Below are 16,819 nucleotides of genomic sequence, written 5' to 3'. Positions count from 1 at the left end.
AGAAAAACAAATAATAATCAAATAAATCTATTTTTTCTTTATCTTTGTTGTATTAAGGTTATCAAACGCAGCTGAAGTACCGTAAATCAGATGGATCCTATGCTATTTGGATAAATACGCCGAGCAGCACATGGTATTTTCATTTCAGTCAATTTCATTTATTTTTATTTATTTTCATGCCCAGTTTCTCCTCTCATATATATTTTTTAATGTTTTTATGATTATTAGTAACAAATTAATATTTGCAAACAATTTGCATTTGTTTCTGTCTATTAAAGGCTGACAGCGTATGTGGCTAAAGTCTTCGCCATAGCCAATAACTTTGTTGCTTTAGAAGACAATGTGATCTGCAGTGCCCTCAAGTGGCTGGTTCTCAACAAACAACTGCCAGACGGCTCCTTTAAAGAGGATTCAGCTGTATCTTCAAGTCATATGGTGGTAAGTTGAACATCACTATGACTGGAGTTGGGATCAAATGAAAATTTCGATTCTGCTAATTGATTTCTGTGTGCGCAATTGACAGTTTTTCTCAATAGTTTTGACACATTTCTCTGTAAACTCGGATCACTGTTCTTAAAACAGTTAACTCAGAGATCTGAACACTTTGTAATTGTCCTAAACAGATTGTACGTTTTCATTTATTTCAGACAAATTGCAGATCATGTGACTAATTTTCTCAAAACACTACGCACAAAGTTCTCAAATGTTTTCAGAATAGTTAATGCATCCAACCAAAACTTAATCAGGAAAAAACAATCACAGCTTCTTTTTTTATTATTATTGGCTTCACACAATTCACAAACATATATACAGTATATATACCATTTGTCCAAACACAATAAACAAAACTCTGGAATTTGTCATATTATCAAATGCACTTGGTATGTTTTCAAATGACCCCAAAATTATAACTGCTTGGTTAATAATAGACACGACACAAGAAATGCAGTTTACACATTTATCACAATCTAACAGGGAAAGTATGAAAGGGAAATTATACATAGAGAAAGAAAAGAATAAGCATAAAGGTGGTGGTGTGGGTAGAGGAAGGGGTGTAATGAGAAGGAAAGGAGGAGTGAAACATATAGAAGGAGAACATATGAGGAGAGAGGAGGATGTAAAAAAGGAGGAGAGGAGAAGAGCTGAGAACAGTGAAGGACACTGGCATAGTGGAAAGAGCAGAGTTTAACATTGTTTGATGTTGATGTTGCTATGTGGGTAACTCTTTAACTGTTAAACTCTTAAGTGAATGTAAACAAAATGCATATGTAATAGTATATTGGATCTGTGCATTAGATCTTAAACTGAAAGCAGTATTTTTGCTGTACTTTATTCCAGGGTGGCATACGAGGCAAAGATGCTGATACCTCTCTGACTGCCTTTGTTGTGATTGCCATGCAAGAGGGCAGAGAGATCTGTGCTGGAGCAGTTGGTGTAAGTATATCTCTTCCACTGTTTTTCATCAAAAATATTAAATTATAAATTAACAGCAGATTTTTTTTCTCTTGGGTTTAACCTGTCACACACACTTTTATAGAGTCTGCATGAAAGTATCAGGAGGGCTGTTGTCTTCTTAGAAGGTCGACTTCCAAAACTGACCAATCCTTACGCTGTTGCGATGACGTCCTACGCCCTGGCCAATGCTGACAAACTCAATAAAGACATCTTGATGAAACATTCCACCCAAGGAGAAGGTCAGTGACAAGTCATCAAAAAGTGTTGTACTTTAATTCTAACCCAAACCCAAGTGTAAATAATGGAAGAATTATCAAAGTTTTGTGGTGTAATGATAGCTGCCTGTGTGTCAATAACAGTAATGGAACGAATAGAGAGGCAACAGCAACACACTCCTGTTTCTATTCCTGATTTGTGTTTGAATCAGCCGGCAGGTTTTGGACTGTCGCTGGACAGCATTATCACTCACTAGAGGCGACGGCCTATGCTGTGCTGGCGCTTGTGAAGGCCAAAGACTTCGATAAAGCAGGAGAGGCAGTGCGCTGGCTGGGCAGACAACAGTCTCATTATGGCGATCATGGCACCACACAGGTACACTAACATCTCATCATTTTACCGTGGTAAACAGGTGTAGATCTTGTCTTTGAAAGCTCTTCTGTGCTTTCTAGGCGACCATCATGGTGTTCCAGGCCGTGGCAGAGTATCGCACACAAGTGAAGGACCAACAAAACTTCAATCTGGACGTGGAGCTGGCAGTGGCAGGAAGAAGCAAACCTTCCAGATGGACGATTGTCAGAAAAAATGCACATCTTACACGATCAGACAAGGCAAGGAATAACTCATCTACCTGCTTCAAACTGTGTGCTGCTCATGTCAGTTGGATGATTTTGTTGTATCATAATAAGTGAGGAATTTTTGGATTCTGTCAATAGTGTCGTTTGGTCAATAAATCAAGTGGTGATCACTGCAGAGCCAAATGATGTCCATCTCGAGCTCTATCAACATAATGGGTGGAGCTTCACCTAGTCCAGCTCCACTTATGTGAACTGAATGAGTAGAGCTTAATGTAATTAGGTTTAGGGACAGGATAAAGTTAGAGTTAGGGTGTGAATGGACCTTCAACCCAGAAAGCAAAATTGTGTCCTTGTGAGATCTGGCCTACATCTGGCACATGTGGCATGATGATCTGGCCCACATGCTGCAATGAATTACGGCCCTTGTGTGGACCGCTTCTGCTTGCCAGATCTTGGCCACAAGCAGGCCACAGCAATGCCAAGAGCAAAGAAATAAACCTAAACCAGTCAGTCATCTGAGCCTTAATAAGCCTGTTAACAAGCAGAATCACTGAAGGAAAGAAGAGAACAGAAAAAGAGACGAGCAGAAACACAAGAACTACAACTGACTTCAGTCACAGCCTTAGATGAAATCAACTGAAGATGAAAGACATTAAGGCCCAATCCCAATTCTATTTTATACCCCTTGCCCTTACGCCTTCCCCTTGCCCCTTCGAACAGAGTGTCAAGGGGTAGGGCTGAAAATATTCCTCAAAGAAATGGGACACCACTACTAGACCGTTACACGTCATCATAAGTCGTCGCTAGCTCCTATGTCATAGATGCGGCGATGTTTATCACACACTTCTAAAGGCCAATTCACACCGCACCGACAACAGCCAACAAGCGCCAACAAACTCGTCTGTTGGAGTTTGTTGGATCGGTGTGATACCCCTGTTGGCATTGGTCGGAGTCGATTTTCACCCGACTGAACATATTTAATCGGCGTTTGTCAGGTCGTGGAATGTCTTCGCGGTGTGAACAGTTTTCCAACAGACGGCAACAAACTCTGACGTAATCTGACCTGGCCACGAACCGTTGCCATGACGATGAGGCAAGTCCCCTGCAAAGACAGCTGTTTGATCGCGCCCGCACCTCACACACACACAACAAAGCAGTGGAAACGTGACATCGCATCTTGTTCATTATAAAAAATAAAATACTGTAAAAAAAAAAAAAATATATATATATATATATACATATACAAAAGGTACAATAGTCCATAGTGCAATCCGTGCCATTCAGCAAGGGCAGCTGCTCCACTTCACCAAAAGAGAGAGGTAACGTTAACCACTGAAGGTTTACCTTCAGTTTTGTTTTTAATAATTCGTTTTGGCTTGTTTAGCTACATGGTTGTATATGCTTATGGGTCTCGTTAATAAAAAGGGTCGCGCTAAAAAAAATGTTTGTTGGTGCGGTGTGAATTGGCCTTTTAAGATGCCCTCGATAGCTGTAGTGATCTCTGTTGCTTGGGCGACAGCTATTTTTTTGCATTTGTCTTCAGTTCTTCGCATAAGACAAAGGAGACGAGCCTGCGTGTTTCCTCAGGAGTCCCTGGTTGATACAGAACATACAATACTGATGAATAAGCACGCAAACTGATTGCACTTTTTGTTTATATCATGTAACGTACACGTATTTATGGACGTAACCACAACAAACAATAGCCTACATTAATCAGGCATGCGGCAAAAAGACAAGTTAGCTGCCACCGGATTTGAATTTATGTTGTCAAATTAACGCGGGTTTCAATAAAATATAAAAAAAATATGCTGTGGAACTATCATAAAGTAAAAAACATTAGCGAACTGTTTTCATACCGATTTTAACAAATCTTTTTTTCGGAGAACATAACCGTATACATGAACACAAGATTAAAGGCAACATAAAACAAGTGGTTATTTATTACTAAAATACTGTTTACCATAAAAAAAATACTTACATTTATGGGTCTCTCTGCTCGCTTGGTCGGCCATGTTGGAAATTTATCATACCCCTTCGTCTGAAGTGTGGTCCCGAAAAATCTTCGTTTGAAGGGCTACCTGGCCCTTCCCCTCCAACCAAATGAGAATTAAGACACCCCTACCCCTTCACGTGAACGCGGGAAACAGAGGGGAAGGGGAAAGGGGAAGGGGTAAGGGGTAGAATTGGGATTGGGCCGTATTACTAACCAGATTGAATTTATTTATATTAAAAATCTACAAAAGTTGTTATTGAGAATTAACAGAGGTTTAACTCTGTGTTTCAAGAAGAAACAAGAAGAATGAACGAAGGAAAGAAACACAAGAACAGAAAAAATTTAAAACACTAGAACTACAACTGACTTCAGCCGCAGCCTTAGATAAAAGAAGCCTTTAAATCTCTCCAGATCTCAGCAGAGGATTAAACAACTCCATATACAGAAGCTCTTATTGAGAATTAAGAGATAGTTTTTTTGTTGATGTTTTATTGAAATTTGTTTGAGGGTTTTTATGTTACCATCATAGTGATCAGTGTGTTCTTTCGTTGGGTAGTTTGACTTGTCTTTGTAATGTTAGAGTTTCTCTGGCTGTTGTAGCTGAATTAGTTATAGCAAGAAAAACAAGAGAAAACATAATCTGATGTTGTGACTGCTTCATGATATGAATATAATGATTGTGTAGTGGCTTAATTCACTGATCTTATGACTGAATTTAATATGAACAAAGTCTTACTAAGATTGTTTTATTGTGATTTGTGTAAAAACCCAGCACAGTTTTAATCAGAAAATCTGAGTTTTAAAACAGATTGTACACTAAACACTTTTAACTACTGTGAGATTTACTCACAAACATACATCAAGAATCAGCGTATGAATCTCAACAATGGTGACATGCTTAATGCTGCAATGCTGCTTTTTTTTTTTTCATTATGCACCCAGAATGCATTGTGGCATGAAGCATGTGTTTAGTGTGTAAATTGTTTAGTGTACAAAGTGTTTTAAAATTCAGCTTTTCTGATTAAAACTGTTCCCTTTCGTGGGAACTATCGACGCTACGTCAATGACGTGATGGGAATCCTCTGCATTTTTGTGTTCGTGAAGCACTATTGTATCCAACCAATGAGAGAACGTGACGCCAGAGGCGGGCGACGTCGCGGACCGGAACCTATAAAGCATGCCCAGAAACAAAGAACGCTAGCTTCTGTTGTCTTCAGTAAGCGCTATTTGTATCTTGTCTGTCTTATTTATTGTTGTCTGTCTACCATCTCGCCAGAAAGTGATCTCTTTGTCTGTGGACAAGAGTTTCCAAACAAGTGAAATAAGCATAGACATATATATATATAAAATGACGGAGAAAGGCCAGCGTTTCACTAAGTGTGCACCTCCTTGTCCGCGATTCATCGTGGAGGGAGATACACACGAGATGTGTGTGAAATGCCTGGGAGTTGAGCACGCACAGGCAGCTCTTGAGGGGGCTGTCTGTGTGCACTGTGAGCGGCTCACTCTCAGGGCGCTGCGCTCACGCCGGGCGCTCTTTGAGGAGGGCGCCGCGGCGAGTGTTCCCCGCGGGTCTGGTCCCGCTGCTGCTGAGGCACAGCGAAGGCTGCACTCGTGGGGTTCACAGATGGATCTAGCAGAGGGGGGAGAGACGGGCTCTGCCTTATCGCTTCCCTTACCTGCTAGATCTAGTGTCTCTCCTTTGGTGGTGGAAGCACGCGCTGCGGTTTCTTCCCCGCAAAGGGAGGCACCGACACTGAATATATCTTCCTCCGAGGAGGTTGATGTTGAAGGTGTCGAGGGTGGTGATGAGGGACCGTCATCCTCATCTCCAGCCCATGAGGAGCTTATGGAGGTAGTGACCCGGGCAGTAGAAAAACTGAAAATAAGCTGGCCCGCGGAGGAGAGCGTTCCTAAAATAAAAAGCAAGTTAGATGAACGCTTCCTCCCAGATAGGTCACTACCCCAGCGTCGGGGACTGCCGTTCTTTCCCGACCTCCACACCGAGGTGTCGAGGTCGTGGAATAGACCCGTGCAGTACCGTGTCTTCAGCCCACAAACGACAATGTATAGTAATATTATGGGGCTGAAGCAACACGGTTATGGGGCGATGCCTCGGGTTGAGGAGACGCTTGCGAGCTATCTCTCGCCCGAGTCTGCATCGTCCCTGAAATCCCCGACGTTGCCCACCAAACCACTAAAACAAACATCGAGTTTGGTGGGCAAGGCTTATTCGGCAGCGGGTCAGGCTGCGGCATGTCTGCACACAATGTCTATACTGCAGGCATACCAAGCTGATCTGCTGGGGGAGATTGAGGAGTCTGGGGAAGCGACTTTTGATACAATTCAGGAGTTGAGAAAAGCCGCAGATTTAGCTCTCCGTGCCACCAAGGAGACGGCCAAGTCAGTAGGCCGTTCTATGGCAGCCATGGTGGCCACGGAGAGACATCTGTGGCTCAATCTCGCAGATATTAAGGATAAAGACAAACATATCCTTATGGATGCGCCGCTTTCCTCCGAGGGCCTGTTCGCTGACGCAGTTGCTACTGTCGTCGACAGGTTCGAGGAGGCGAAAAAACAGAAAGCGGCGTTCCAAAGATTCCTTCCCCGGAAATCTCATCCCCCTGAGGCTGCTGGGCGGGAGCAGCCTCAGCCGATAGCCGGCTCCTCGGGATACAGGTCCCAGCAGAAAGCTAGTGTGGCCGCCCGTGCTCCCCCGCGGAAAGCTTGGGGACCGGTGCGCGCTGTACAGCAGAAGCCTTCTGGGGGTAGGGCGGATCTGAGGACCGTCATTATTTCCCGGAAGGCTTCCCAAAAGAAATCCTGACGGTCATGGGTCAGGGTTTCTGAGGGCAGTCCCCTCCGAAGGGGTTCGACGATTAACATCTATCGTTCCCCATCGGTGCCCTCAGGGGGCTGTTCTGCCAACCCTGCCACCCAGTGTGCGACAGGGCGCAGCAGTCCCCGTCGATCCTTCGAGGAGGGTCGGCCAGCACATGATTCGCTTATCTGCCGGTGCGCCGTGCCAGATAAACGAGCCAAGTGCTCAAAAAACACCAGAGACCAGTCTCGAGAGGCTGGTTCCCTTAGTAGAATTTTTGGGGGAATGGAAACTTCTTCCGAATATTTCGAAATGGGTGCTGCTCATGGTAGAACAGGGTTACAGAATTCAGTTCGGTTCTCTTCCGCCCAGGTTCAGTGGAGTGATTCACACAGTGGTAGCTCCAGAGCAGTCTCTGGTAATGGAACAGGAGGTTACGACGCTTTTGCAAAAAGGGGCTATAGAACGGGTTCCCTCTCCCAGCAAAATGTCGGGCTTTTACAGCCGCTACTTCATTGTTCCAAAGAAGGATGGGGGGTTGCGTCCGATCATAGATCTTCGTATACTAAATCGATCTGTAAAGAAGTTGAAGTTCAAGATGCTTACACTCAAACAGATTATTCCACAGATCAGATCCGAGGACTGGTTTGTGGCGATAGATCTAAAGGACGCATATTTTCACATTTCCATCCATCCTTCTCACAGGAAGTTCCTCAGGTTTGCTTTCGGGGGCGAAGCATACCAATACAAGGTTCTTCCCTTCGGCCTATCACTATCACCCCGCACGTTCACGAAGTGCGTGGATGCAGCCTTGGCTCCGCTGAGACTCCAAGGCATCCGCGTGCTGAACTATATCGACGATTGGTTGATTTTAGCTCAAACAGAACGTCTGGCAGCTCAACATCGAGATGTTGTGTTGTCGCACATGAAGAAGCTTGGGCTGAGGCTCAACGCCAAGAAAAGTGTGCTGGTTCCGAGTCAGGTTGCCAACTATCTTGGGGTAATCTGGGATTCCATCACGATGCGGGCGCAATTGACTCCCGCTCGTGTGACTTCCATTCTCGGGGCCGTGAATGGGGTGAAGTTAGGCCGGTCACTCACTGTAAAACAGTTTCAGAGACTGTTGGGTCTGATGGCAGCTGCGTCCAACGTTGTTACTTTTGGCCTTCTGCACATGAGACCCTTACAGTGGTGGCTCAGGACCAAGGGATTTTCTCCGAGGGGAAATCCTTTCCGCATGATCAAAGTCACGCGGCGGTGCCTTCGTGCTCTGGTCATGTGGAAAAAGCCTTGGTTCCTGTCCCAGGGACCCGTGTTGGGAACTTCATGTCGTCGCGTAATGCTTACGACAGATGCGTCCCTCACGGGCTGGGGAGCGATCATGAGTGGTCGCTCAGCTCAAGGTCACTGGGAGGTACACCAGCTCTCCTGGCACATAAATCGGCTGGAGATGCTGGCAGTGTTTCAGGCTCTGAAGCACTTCCTCCCCGACCTGAGGGGCCACCATGTGTTGGTTCAGACAGACAACACTACGGTGGTCTCCTACATAAATCACCAAGGGGGACTGCGGTCTCGGCCACTATGCAAACTGGTCAGTCACATTCTCCTGTGGACCCAGGGGAAATTACTCTCGCTAAAGGCGTCGTATATTCCGGGGTATTTGAATATGGGGGCGGACGCTCTGTCGAGGCAGAGCGCGAGTCCGGGGGAATGGAAGCTTCACTCAGAGGCAGTGGAGCTCATATGGAAAACATTCGGTCGAGCGGAAGTCGATCTCTTTGCCACAGAGGAGTCAACTCAATGCCCTCTGTGGTACTCTCTGAGGCACCCAGCTCCTCTGGGGTTGGATGCCATGATACAGACGTGGCCGAGGCGACGTCTGTATGCTTTTCCCCCAGTCTCTCTGCTCCCGGGAGTTCTGGACAAAGTCCGTCAGGAAGGGGTAAACCTGATATTGGTGGCTCCTTTCTGGCCAACAAGAATATGGTTTGCGGACCTAGTTTCGCTTCTTCACGGCTCTCCTCTGGAGCTTCCAGTCAGACAGGATCTCCTGTCCCAAGCGGACGGCATGGTTTTACATCCCCGTCCAGAAATGTGGAAACTGTGGGCCTGGCCCCTGAGGGGGCAAGGCTCATAGAATCTGGTCTCCCAACCGAGGTTGTGGAGACCATCCTTCAGTCCAGAGCTCCATCTACAAGGAAGCTTTATATGTATAAGTGGAAGGTTTTCGCTACATGGTGTAGCCATCATAGGGTGGACCCGGTCCACTCATCTGTCAGCTATGTGCTTCAATTCCTCCAAGAAAAGCTTTCAGAAGGCTTAACTCACTCCACATTAAAAGTGTATGTGGCTGCGATTTCAGCCTATCATGTTCCTATGGGTGGTGTCTCGGTAGGTCGAGACCCCTTAGTTGTTCGCTTCCTTCGTGGCGCACTGAGGCTCAGGCCTTCAGTACGCCCAAAATCTCTGACCTGGGACTTAGCCATCGTGTTACAAGGGTTGGCTGAGGCGCCCTTTGAACCTTTGGAAGATGTGTCAGATAAAATGCTCACATTGAAGACTGTGTTTTTACTGGCCATCTCATCCTTGAAAAGGATAGGTGACCTTCAAGCTCTTTCGGTTTCACCATCATGTTTAGAGTTTGCACCAGGGATGGTTAAGGCCTTTCTACATACAAGGCCTGGTTACATTCCTAAGGTCCCCACTAGGGTCCCAGGTCCTATCGTTCTGGAGGCTTTTTATCCCCCTCCGTTTACTGATCCGGATCAGGAAAAACTTAATCTGCTGTGTCCTGTGAGGGCGTTGGACGCTTATGTTCACAGAGCTGCCCTGTGGAGAAAATCAGACCAACTATTTGTATGTTATGGGTCCCCGAATCGAGGGGGCCCAGCGTCCAAGCAGAGGATGAGTAAATGGGTGGTTGAGGCCATCTCATTATCGTATAAAGCTCTGGGGCGTCCATGCCCCTTGGATGTTAGGGCACACTCAACTAGAGGTATGGCTGCTTCAAGAGCTCACATGTCAGGAGTTTCCTTGGCGGATATTTGTGGTGCTGCTGGATGGTCATCCCAGCACACCTTCATCAGATTTTATAATCTTAATGTGAGTAGTACTCCGGGTGCTTTGGTGTTACAAGATAGCAGCCAGGCACTCAGAGGCACGGCGTAGTGGGGACAGCGTTCCCATCACGTCATTGACGTAGCGTCGATAGTTCCCACGAAAGGGAACGTCTTGGGTTACGAGTGTAACCCTTGTTCCCTGAGTAAGGAAACGAGACGCTACGTCACGTTGCCGTACCTCCAGCATGCCTGGAGCGCTTACTTCAGACATATCACAGAAGCTAGCGTTCTTTGTTTCTGGGCATGCTTTATAGGTTCCGGTCCGCGACGTCGCCCGCCTCTGACGTCACGTTCTCTCATTGGTTGGATACAATAGTGCTTCACGAACACAAAAATGCAGAGGATTCCCATCACGTCATTGACGTAGCGTCTCGTTCCCTTACTCAGGGAACAAGGGTTACACTCGTAACCCAAGACGTTTTATCATTGTATTTCTAGAAGAGGTTCAACACAAACTTAATATTTTATTCATATAACGCTCAGTCATTAGATCAGTGAATTAAGCCACTACGTGATGATTATATTCTTATCATAAAGCAGCTGATCATATTTTCTCTTGTCATTATTGCCATAACAAACAGCTACAACAGCCATAGAAAAAATAACACTAAAAAAGTCAAGAGTAAAACTGCCTAACTAAAGCAAAGACTGCCCTCGATCACGGTGACATCAAACAATATTATTATTTTCAACAAATCATCAACATCTAATCCTCTGGTAATTCTCAATAACAACCTTTGTAAATGTGTGTCAGAAATAAAGTCAATCTGGTTAGTAATAAGTGAAGCTGGTAATGCTGTTTGTGGAGTTGTTTGATCAGATCTTGAGAGATTTAATGTCTTTTATCTTCAGTTGATTTCATCGAAGGCTGTGGCTGAAGTCAGTTGTAGTTCTTGTGTTTCTGCTCGTCTCTTTTTCTGGTCTGTTCTTTCCTTTCCTTTAGTGCTTTTGCTTGTTAACAGCTTATTAAGGCTGAGATGACAGCAGAAGTGGCCCACACAAGAACCGTAATTCATTGCAGCATGTGGGCCAGATCGTCATGCAACTTGTGCCAGATGTGGGCCGGATCTGGGCAGACACAATGTTGCTATCTCGGAAGCTCTACCCATGTTCAGAGAGGGGGAGCTCTGCAGTGAGCAGCCTCTCCAATAAAGACCTCAGGTATCTTTGTTACATCATGGATTTGATTATTCTGATGATATTCACTCAACAGGTGGACATAAACAAGGACTTCAATGTGACGGCTAGAGGAACTGGATCAGCCACTCTCTCTGTGAGTGTTCATGAGTGTTTTTACGGTCAACAGCGAGATTAAAACAAGGGTATAAACATCTGATCTGCTGATTATGTTATGGCAAATTCGATGTTCCTTCAGTTTTGGTCTCAAAGAAAACTCTCAGAGTCTAATCTCTAGGTCCCAGATGGTTAATATGCTTAAAATATGCTTAGTGGCCAAAATAACCTCTCAGATACATCTGACCCTTGTAATCACAGGCCATAAGGCCTCAAAACACTTCTGGCTTTTATAGTAAGCAAACTAATTCTACAATTGTTTTCTATAGGATAGATAAAATACTTTGTCATTTTCAGGTTTTGACGCTATACTACGCCAGACCTGTTGAGAAGAAGTCTGACTGTACATTCTTTGATCTGACTGTTAAAATGGAAAAAGACTCTGAAAGTAAGATTGACAAAGAGTTCATGGACTTTCCATACATTCAGAGCTAAAATGAAATCTGCAAGATACCCAAATGTGTGTTGTTGTTTTATTTTAATTATCTTTTTTTTTTCACTTTAGCAAAACAACAAGGAGCCCTTGAAACTTACAAGCTCACTATGGATTTCTTGTACGTGAACCAATTTCCAGTAACACTTTATTTCACAGTGTCATTGTTACATGTGTTACATGAAGTTACTATATTAATAACTATAAATTATGCATAATTACAAGCAACTAAAGGCTGATTTATACTTCTGTGTCGAGTGTACTGTGTGTAGCACACATAACCTGATGTGCACTTTTTCCAAAATGTAACAACGCGTCAATTCCACGTGGACCTCAAGCACTGCGATTGGTCTGATAGAACCCCTCCCCCAGGTTAAAAAACTGTCGTGGAGCAATCGGAGAAGAGCGAGCGTTTTCAACTTCCATAGGAATGAAAAAATGCTGTTTCAGGGGACACATGAAGTCAAACTGCAACAAAAATCGTTACCTGTTTGCTGCATCTCTGCCGCTTCTATTTGTAAGCTTCTCTGACAACGTACATGACAAGCTGCTTCTTCTTCGGCTTTTGCCTCCTTGATACTCAACATGACCATGGACACTGCCTACTAGTGGTCTGCAGAAGTATGAATGAAATCAGACGCATAGCCTATAGTATAAATTAGCCTTAACCCTGACCCAAACCAAAATAAACCCTACTCTTGACCCTATAGTGAGTTCATGTAGTTAATTTATATTACTCAGTACTTACATTGATACTTACAGTGTAACAAAGACACCTTAAAATAACCAAAATTTCCTAATATGTTAATTTTTATGTCAAGAAACTATTTTTATTTGTAATTAATCAGCATGTGCTCATTTAGGCTGTTTTCACACTTGGTTTGTTTGATCCTGTGCCACATTTTCCCATAATGCAGATGCAACTTGTTCTTCAAAGACAGATCATTCAGAGACAAGCAGCTCTGCGTTATGCTACAATATAATAATTCTGGCATCAAATGGACTCGGATTCGCACCAAGAGCTCTAGTGTGAAAACAGCCTTAAACGCAGAATCAGTAGATGAAACAAACCTGAAGACCTACAAAACCTGTTAATAAAATCTGCTCTTGATCTGTCTATTTTTACAGCTACAAAAGAGATGAAACCGATGCCACCATGACTATTCTGGACATTGGCATACCGACGGGATTTACAGTGGAAAGCAGAGATCTTGTAGAGGTATCATGATGATAAACTGATGCAGTGTTACCTCACATTTACAGTATTTAGCAATGAATAATTATTCCATTCTAGAAACAAAAACTCACAAGCCTTGTGGAGCGTCTCAGTTCTAATAGCATAAATGTAAATAGAAGAGGAATCTAATAAACATCTACAGACATTTTGATCATATCATGTATTGATTTTTACTTCTTGTTTTCTTGTCCTCAGTTGTCCACAGGGAAGGAGAGATACATTCAGAAATTTGAGATGGACAAAGTGCTGTCAGAGCGAGGATCCCTCATCCTCTACTTAGATAAGGTATTTCACCAGACTGAGTTGACTGATCATTTCATCTCATTTTCTTTTGTCCTGCTGGAAAACATGAACTTTGCTTTATATGTCTATAAGGTATTGTTGAATTCTTGATTCTGATTGGCTGACAGATGTTCCAAAGTGCTCATTAATATCCAATAACTGCATGATCATGTGGTTCTTTTTCAATGTTTACAAAAAAAAAAAAATAATAATAATAAGATTTGCATATAAAATAAGATTTGCATTGCATATAAAATTTTCATCAATTTGAGTTACACAGTTTTAACATAAATTAATAAACCGAATGTGATTAATATCTGTCAGTTATACATAAATGAAACAGGTAAGATGTATGTAATATTGCACAGCAAAATGCCCATGATAAATTAGCACTGCTCACTTAATGATCTCATTAACTTCAACACTGCTTCAATGGTACATTAACTCTGTAGTGTGCACACACATGAACACTAGGCAGTGTTAATTTAACATGGACATTTTGCTGTACTATTACATGAATCTTACCTGTTTCATTTGTGTATAACTGACAAATATTAATCACATTCAGTTTATTAATTTATGTTAAAACTATCTAACCCAAATATTGTACACAGCTTCACTGTACAATATATGTAATATCATACATTTGCTTTGGTTTCTGTATTTTTAGGTTTTGCGTAAAGAATCACAAAGAATTGCCTTCAGAATGCACAAGATTCTTGATGTGGGTCTGCTTCAACCTGCTGCAGTCACAATATATGAATATTACTCACCCAGTAAGTTTTTGGTGCACGTGAATTAACGCATACATATACTTTTATTTAATTAAACTGGAGCTCTCAAATTAACTTAATTTTTCAGTTCCAAAGTCTGTCCAATAATTTAGTCATCTGCCGCAATAATTCTTTTGAATAATCTTCATTTGGGAGCTTTTCTCAGAAAATATTGTAACCTATCACTGTATTTTCCAGAAAATAATTCACACCAGCTCAAAATTTGCATTTGCATATCATGAAATTAATTAAACCCATGTATGTTTTTTTTCTTCTTTTTCAGATGCACGCTGTACAAAGTACTTCCACCCTGAACGGAAAGAGGCTGTTATATACAGACTGTGTAAGGGAGACCTGTGCCAGTGTGCAGAAGGTATTATCACAAACACACATAAGAACACTGCTTCAGGATATGATCTCTTTACACTGTTCCTGCATTGTAGCATTGTATTTTAAACTCTGTCCACTTGTACTGTTAGTCAAAGTGTCAGATTTAGTACTAAATTTAGTACTTAAAACAGGCCTGAACAGACTCCTGAGGTTGGAGTGAAATCTTCTCCTTCACATCTAGATTTAACCCTCTGAAAAATTTTAACGTTCAGTAATGATTTACTGTTGAATTTGAATGAGGGGGGAAAAACAACAACTGATGAACTGTCAAATTCTCTTAACACAGAAAACTGCAGTTTCCAGAAGAAAAATGGCGTCGACGAGGATGAGCGTTTGGTTAAAGCCTGTGAAGCTGGCATGGATTATGGTGAATGCATTCAATTATCTGTGTTAATTCATGCTCATGAATGTCATACTTCAAGAAATTAAGATTCATTATTTACACATTCTCATGTTGTATAAATGCAATTTTGAAAAGTTTGACCTGAGCCTTACAGCTCTACATGTAGATAACAATATAACATGTATATTTGACAGTTTATAAAGTCTCAGTGGTGGGGATGGATCTGGCACAGGACTCTGACATCTATCACTTGAAGGTGGACCTGGTGCTGAAAGAAGGTACGGTTCAATACTTTCTCCACTGATCATGAAATGCATTTGAAATGTGTCTGATTCCAGTTAAATGATGTTTCTCCTCTCAAACACATGTTCAACATGAGGCTACATTGCATAATGAAAGTGTTTCCTAAACACTGTTCTGTCCTGTAGGCACTGATGAGGATGTTGAAGGGAAAGTCAGACCATTTTTGGCTCGTCCCAGTTGCAGGGAAGATTTGGGATTGGTTAAAGACAAGTCATACCTCATTATGGGCAAATCCACTGACCTGCCAAAGCTAGGAGGGAGGTAAGTGTCCACTATGTGTCTGTAAATAACAGCATTTGCCTGAGCATTTTGTATTTAAAGTATGTACAATGTATGTTGTTAACTGCTCAGTGATATGATGCTCCAATTTTGTTCAAATTTATTCAAAGTTTTGTGTTATTTAAAAGACGCATTATGAAATATAATATATATAAAAATTGCTTGGATACACATAAATAATGAACAACATTTCTGATTTCATTTTAATGATTTTTGTGAGGCTTTAAGTCAAAAATTGTCTTATGTGGTGTAACTGTCTAGAAACTGGAGAAAAAAGCTGAAATTATTTGTATGGAATTTTAATGGCATAACCATCGTGCAGGAAATCCATTTGACACTGAAAATGTTTATGGAAATTTAGTCATTCTGAGAAAATCTGAGAAAAATATTTGTTATAAAATGGTAAAAATGTTTTTCAAAAATGTATGAAACCAACATTAATGCAATGTTTTTTACCACCTTGGACATCGTTATTTGTCATTGACCATTATACTGGAAATTATTCATGTGTAGCCAAGTCTTTTTATGTCTTCACTTTTTTGTTTTTTAGTCTGCAGTACATCTTTGGAGAGCAGACCTGGGTTGAATACTGGCCCACAAGAGAGGAAAGCCAAAATAAAAAATACAGGGATCAATACATCGGCATCTCTGAACTCGAGAATAGCCTCCTCAAAGAAGGATGTGCTACATAATTATACATTTGTTTATCACAAAAAAATGTAAACATCCCTTGCAAACTTTCAGTAAATCATCATAATATTGTTTTGTCCAAAATACTTGTTGTAATTTTATAAAGAACACACTGACTGAATAAAAAATGAAGAAAAAAACAAAAATGTTCTCCAATTGGTCCAAATGGACTCCAATTATTCAGTGCCTGGCAAAAAACATCCATTCTTTTGTCACTCTGAATTACAAATCCAAAACTATCACTTGTTTTGTGTGATATTTTAAAATTGTGTCTCAGTATAATAATCATAAAAGACATTACAGTACTTTTTGGACTGGGCATTGTAAATGGGCATTCTAAATACTTCAGAGCTCAACTGCCTTTATGAAGTGATCCTGGCAGATTTATACTCTGTACCAGTGTACCATTTATATAGCCAACAAAACGCACTCGGTTGCTAACGTAACCTTGGTTCTCTTAGATATGGAACTAGTGTTGCGTCTATGTGTAGCTAGACTTTACAGGGGAAACTAATTTTTCTCCGATTTGTGAAGCATTTTTCAATCGCAGTGTAGCATCTGGACAAATCAGGCACACAATTATTCATTATATTTAATGAATTACCCATAAA

At 42.0% G+C, this 16,819-nt stretch overlaps 1 protein-coding gene across 1 annotated transcript in view; it reads left to right on the top strand.

The window, feature by feature from the left end:
- Positions 1-16,374, top strand: part of LOC137031478 (complement C3-like) — a 52,648-nt gene extending 36,274 nt beyond the window's left edge. Inside the window, exons 25-41 of the mRNA XM_067402455.1 lie at positions 58-133; positions 279-438; positions 1,339-1,434; positions 1,538-1,694; positions 1,883-2,046; positions 2,124-2,282; positions 11,399-11,458; positions 11,776-11,866; positions 11,984-12,032; positions 13,040-13,130; positions 13,344-13,433; positions 14,101-14,206; positions 14,487-14,576; positions 14,880-14,960; positions 15,131-15,214; positions 15,365-15,500; positions 16,069-16,374. Coding sequence (XP_067258556.1) covers positions 58-133; positions 279-438; positions 1,339-1,434; positions 1,538-1,694; positions 1,883-2,046; positions 2,124-2,282; positions 11,399-11,458; positions 11,776-11,866; positions 11,984-12,032; positions 13,040-13,130; positions 13,344-13,433; positions 14,101-14,206; positions 14,487-14,576; positions 14,880-14,960; positions 15,131-15,214; positions 15,365-15,500; positions 16,069-16,210 — 1,832 coding nt within the window. The 3' untranslated portion in view covers positions 16,211-16,374. The remainder of the gene's footprint in view (positions 1-57; positions 134-278; positions 439-1,338; positions 1,435-1,537; positions 1,695-1,882; positions 2,047-2,123; positions 2,283-11,398; positions 11,459-11,775; positions 11,867-11,983; positions 12,033-13,039; positions 13,131-13,343; positions 13,434-14,100; positions 14,207-14,486; positions 14,577-14,879; positions 14,961-15,130; positions 15,215-15,364; positions 15,501-16,068) is intronic.
- The last annotated feature ends 445 nt before the right edge of the window (positions 16,375-16,819 follow it).

Source organism: Chanodichthys erythropterus, chromosome 12 (assembly GCF_024489055.1).
Source record: "Chanodichthys erythropterus isolate Z2021 chromosome 12, ASM2448905v1, whole genome shotgun sequence".
In the NCBI taxonomy this organism is placed as follows: Eukaryota; Metazoa; Chordata; class Actinopteri; order Cypriniformes; family Xenocyprididae; genus Chanodichthys; species Chanodichthys erythropterus.
Note: the sequence above shows the minus strand (reverse complement) of the source record. Positions and strands in the feature narration are given on the sequence as shown.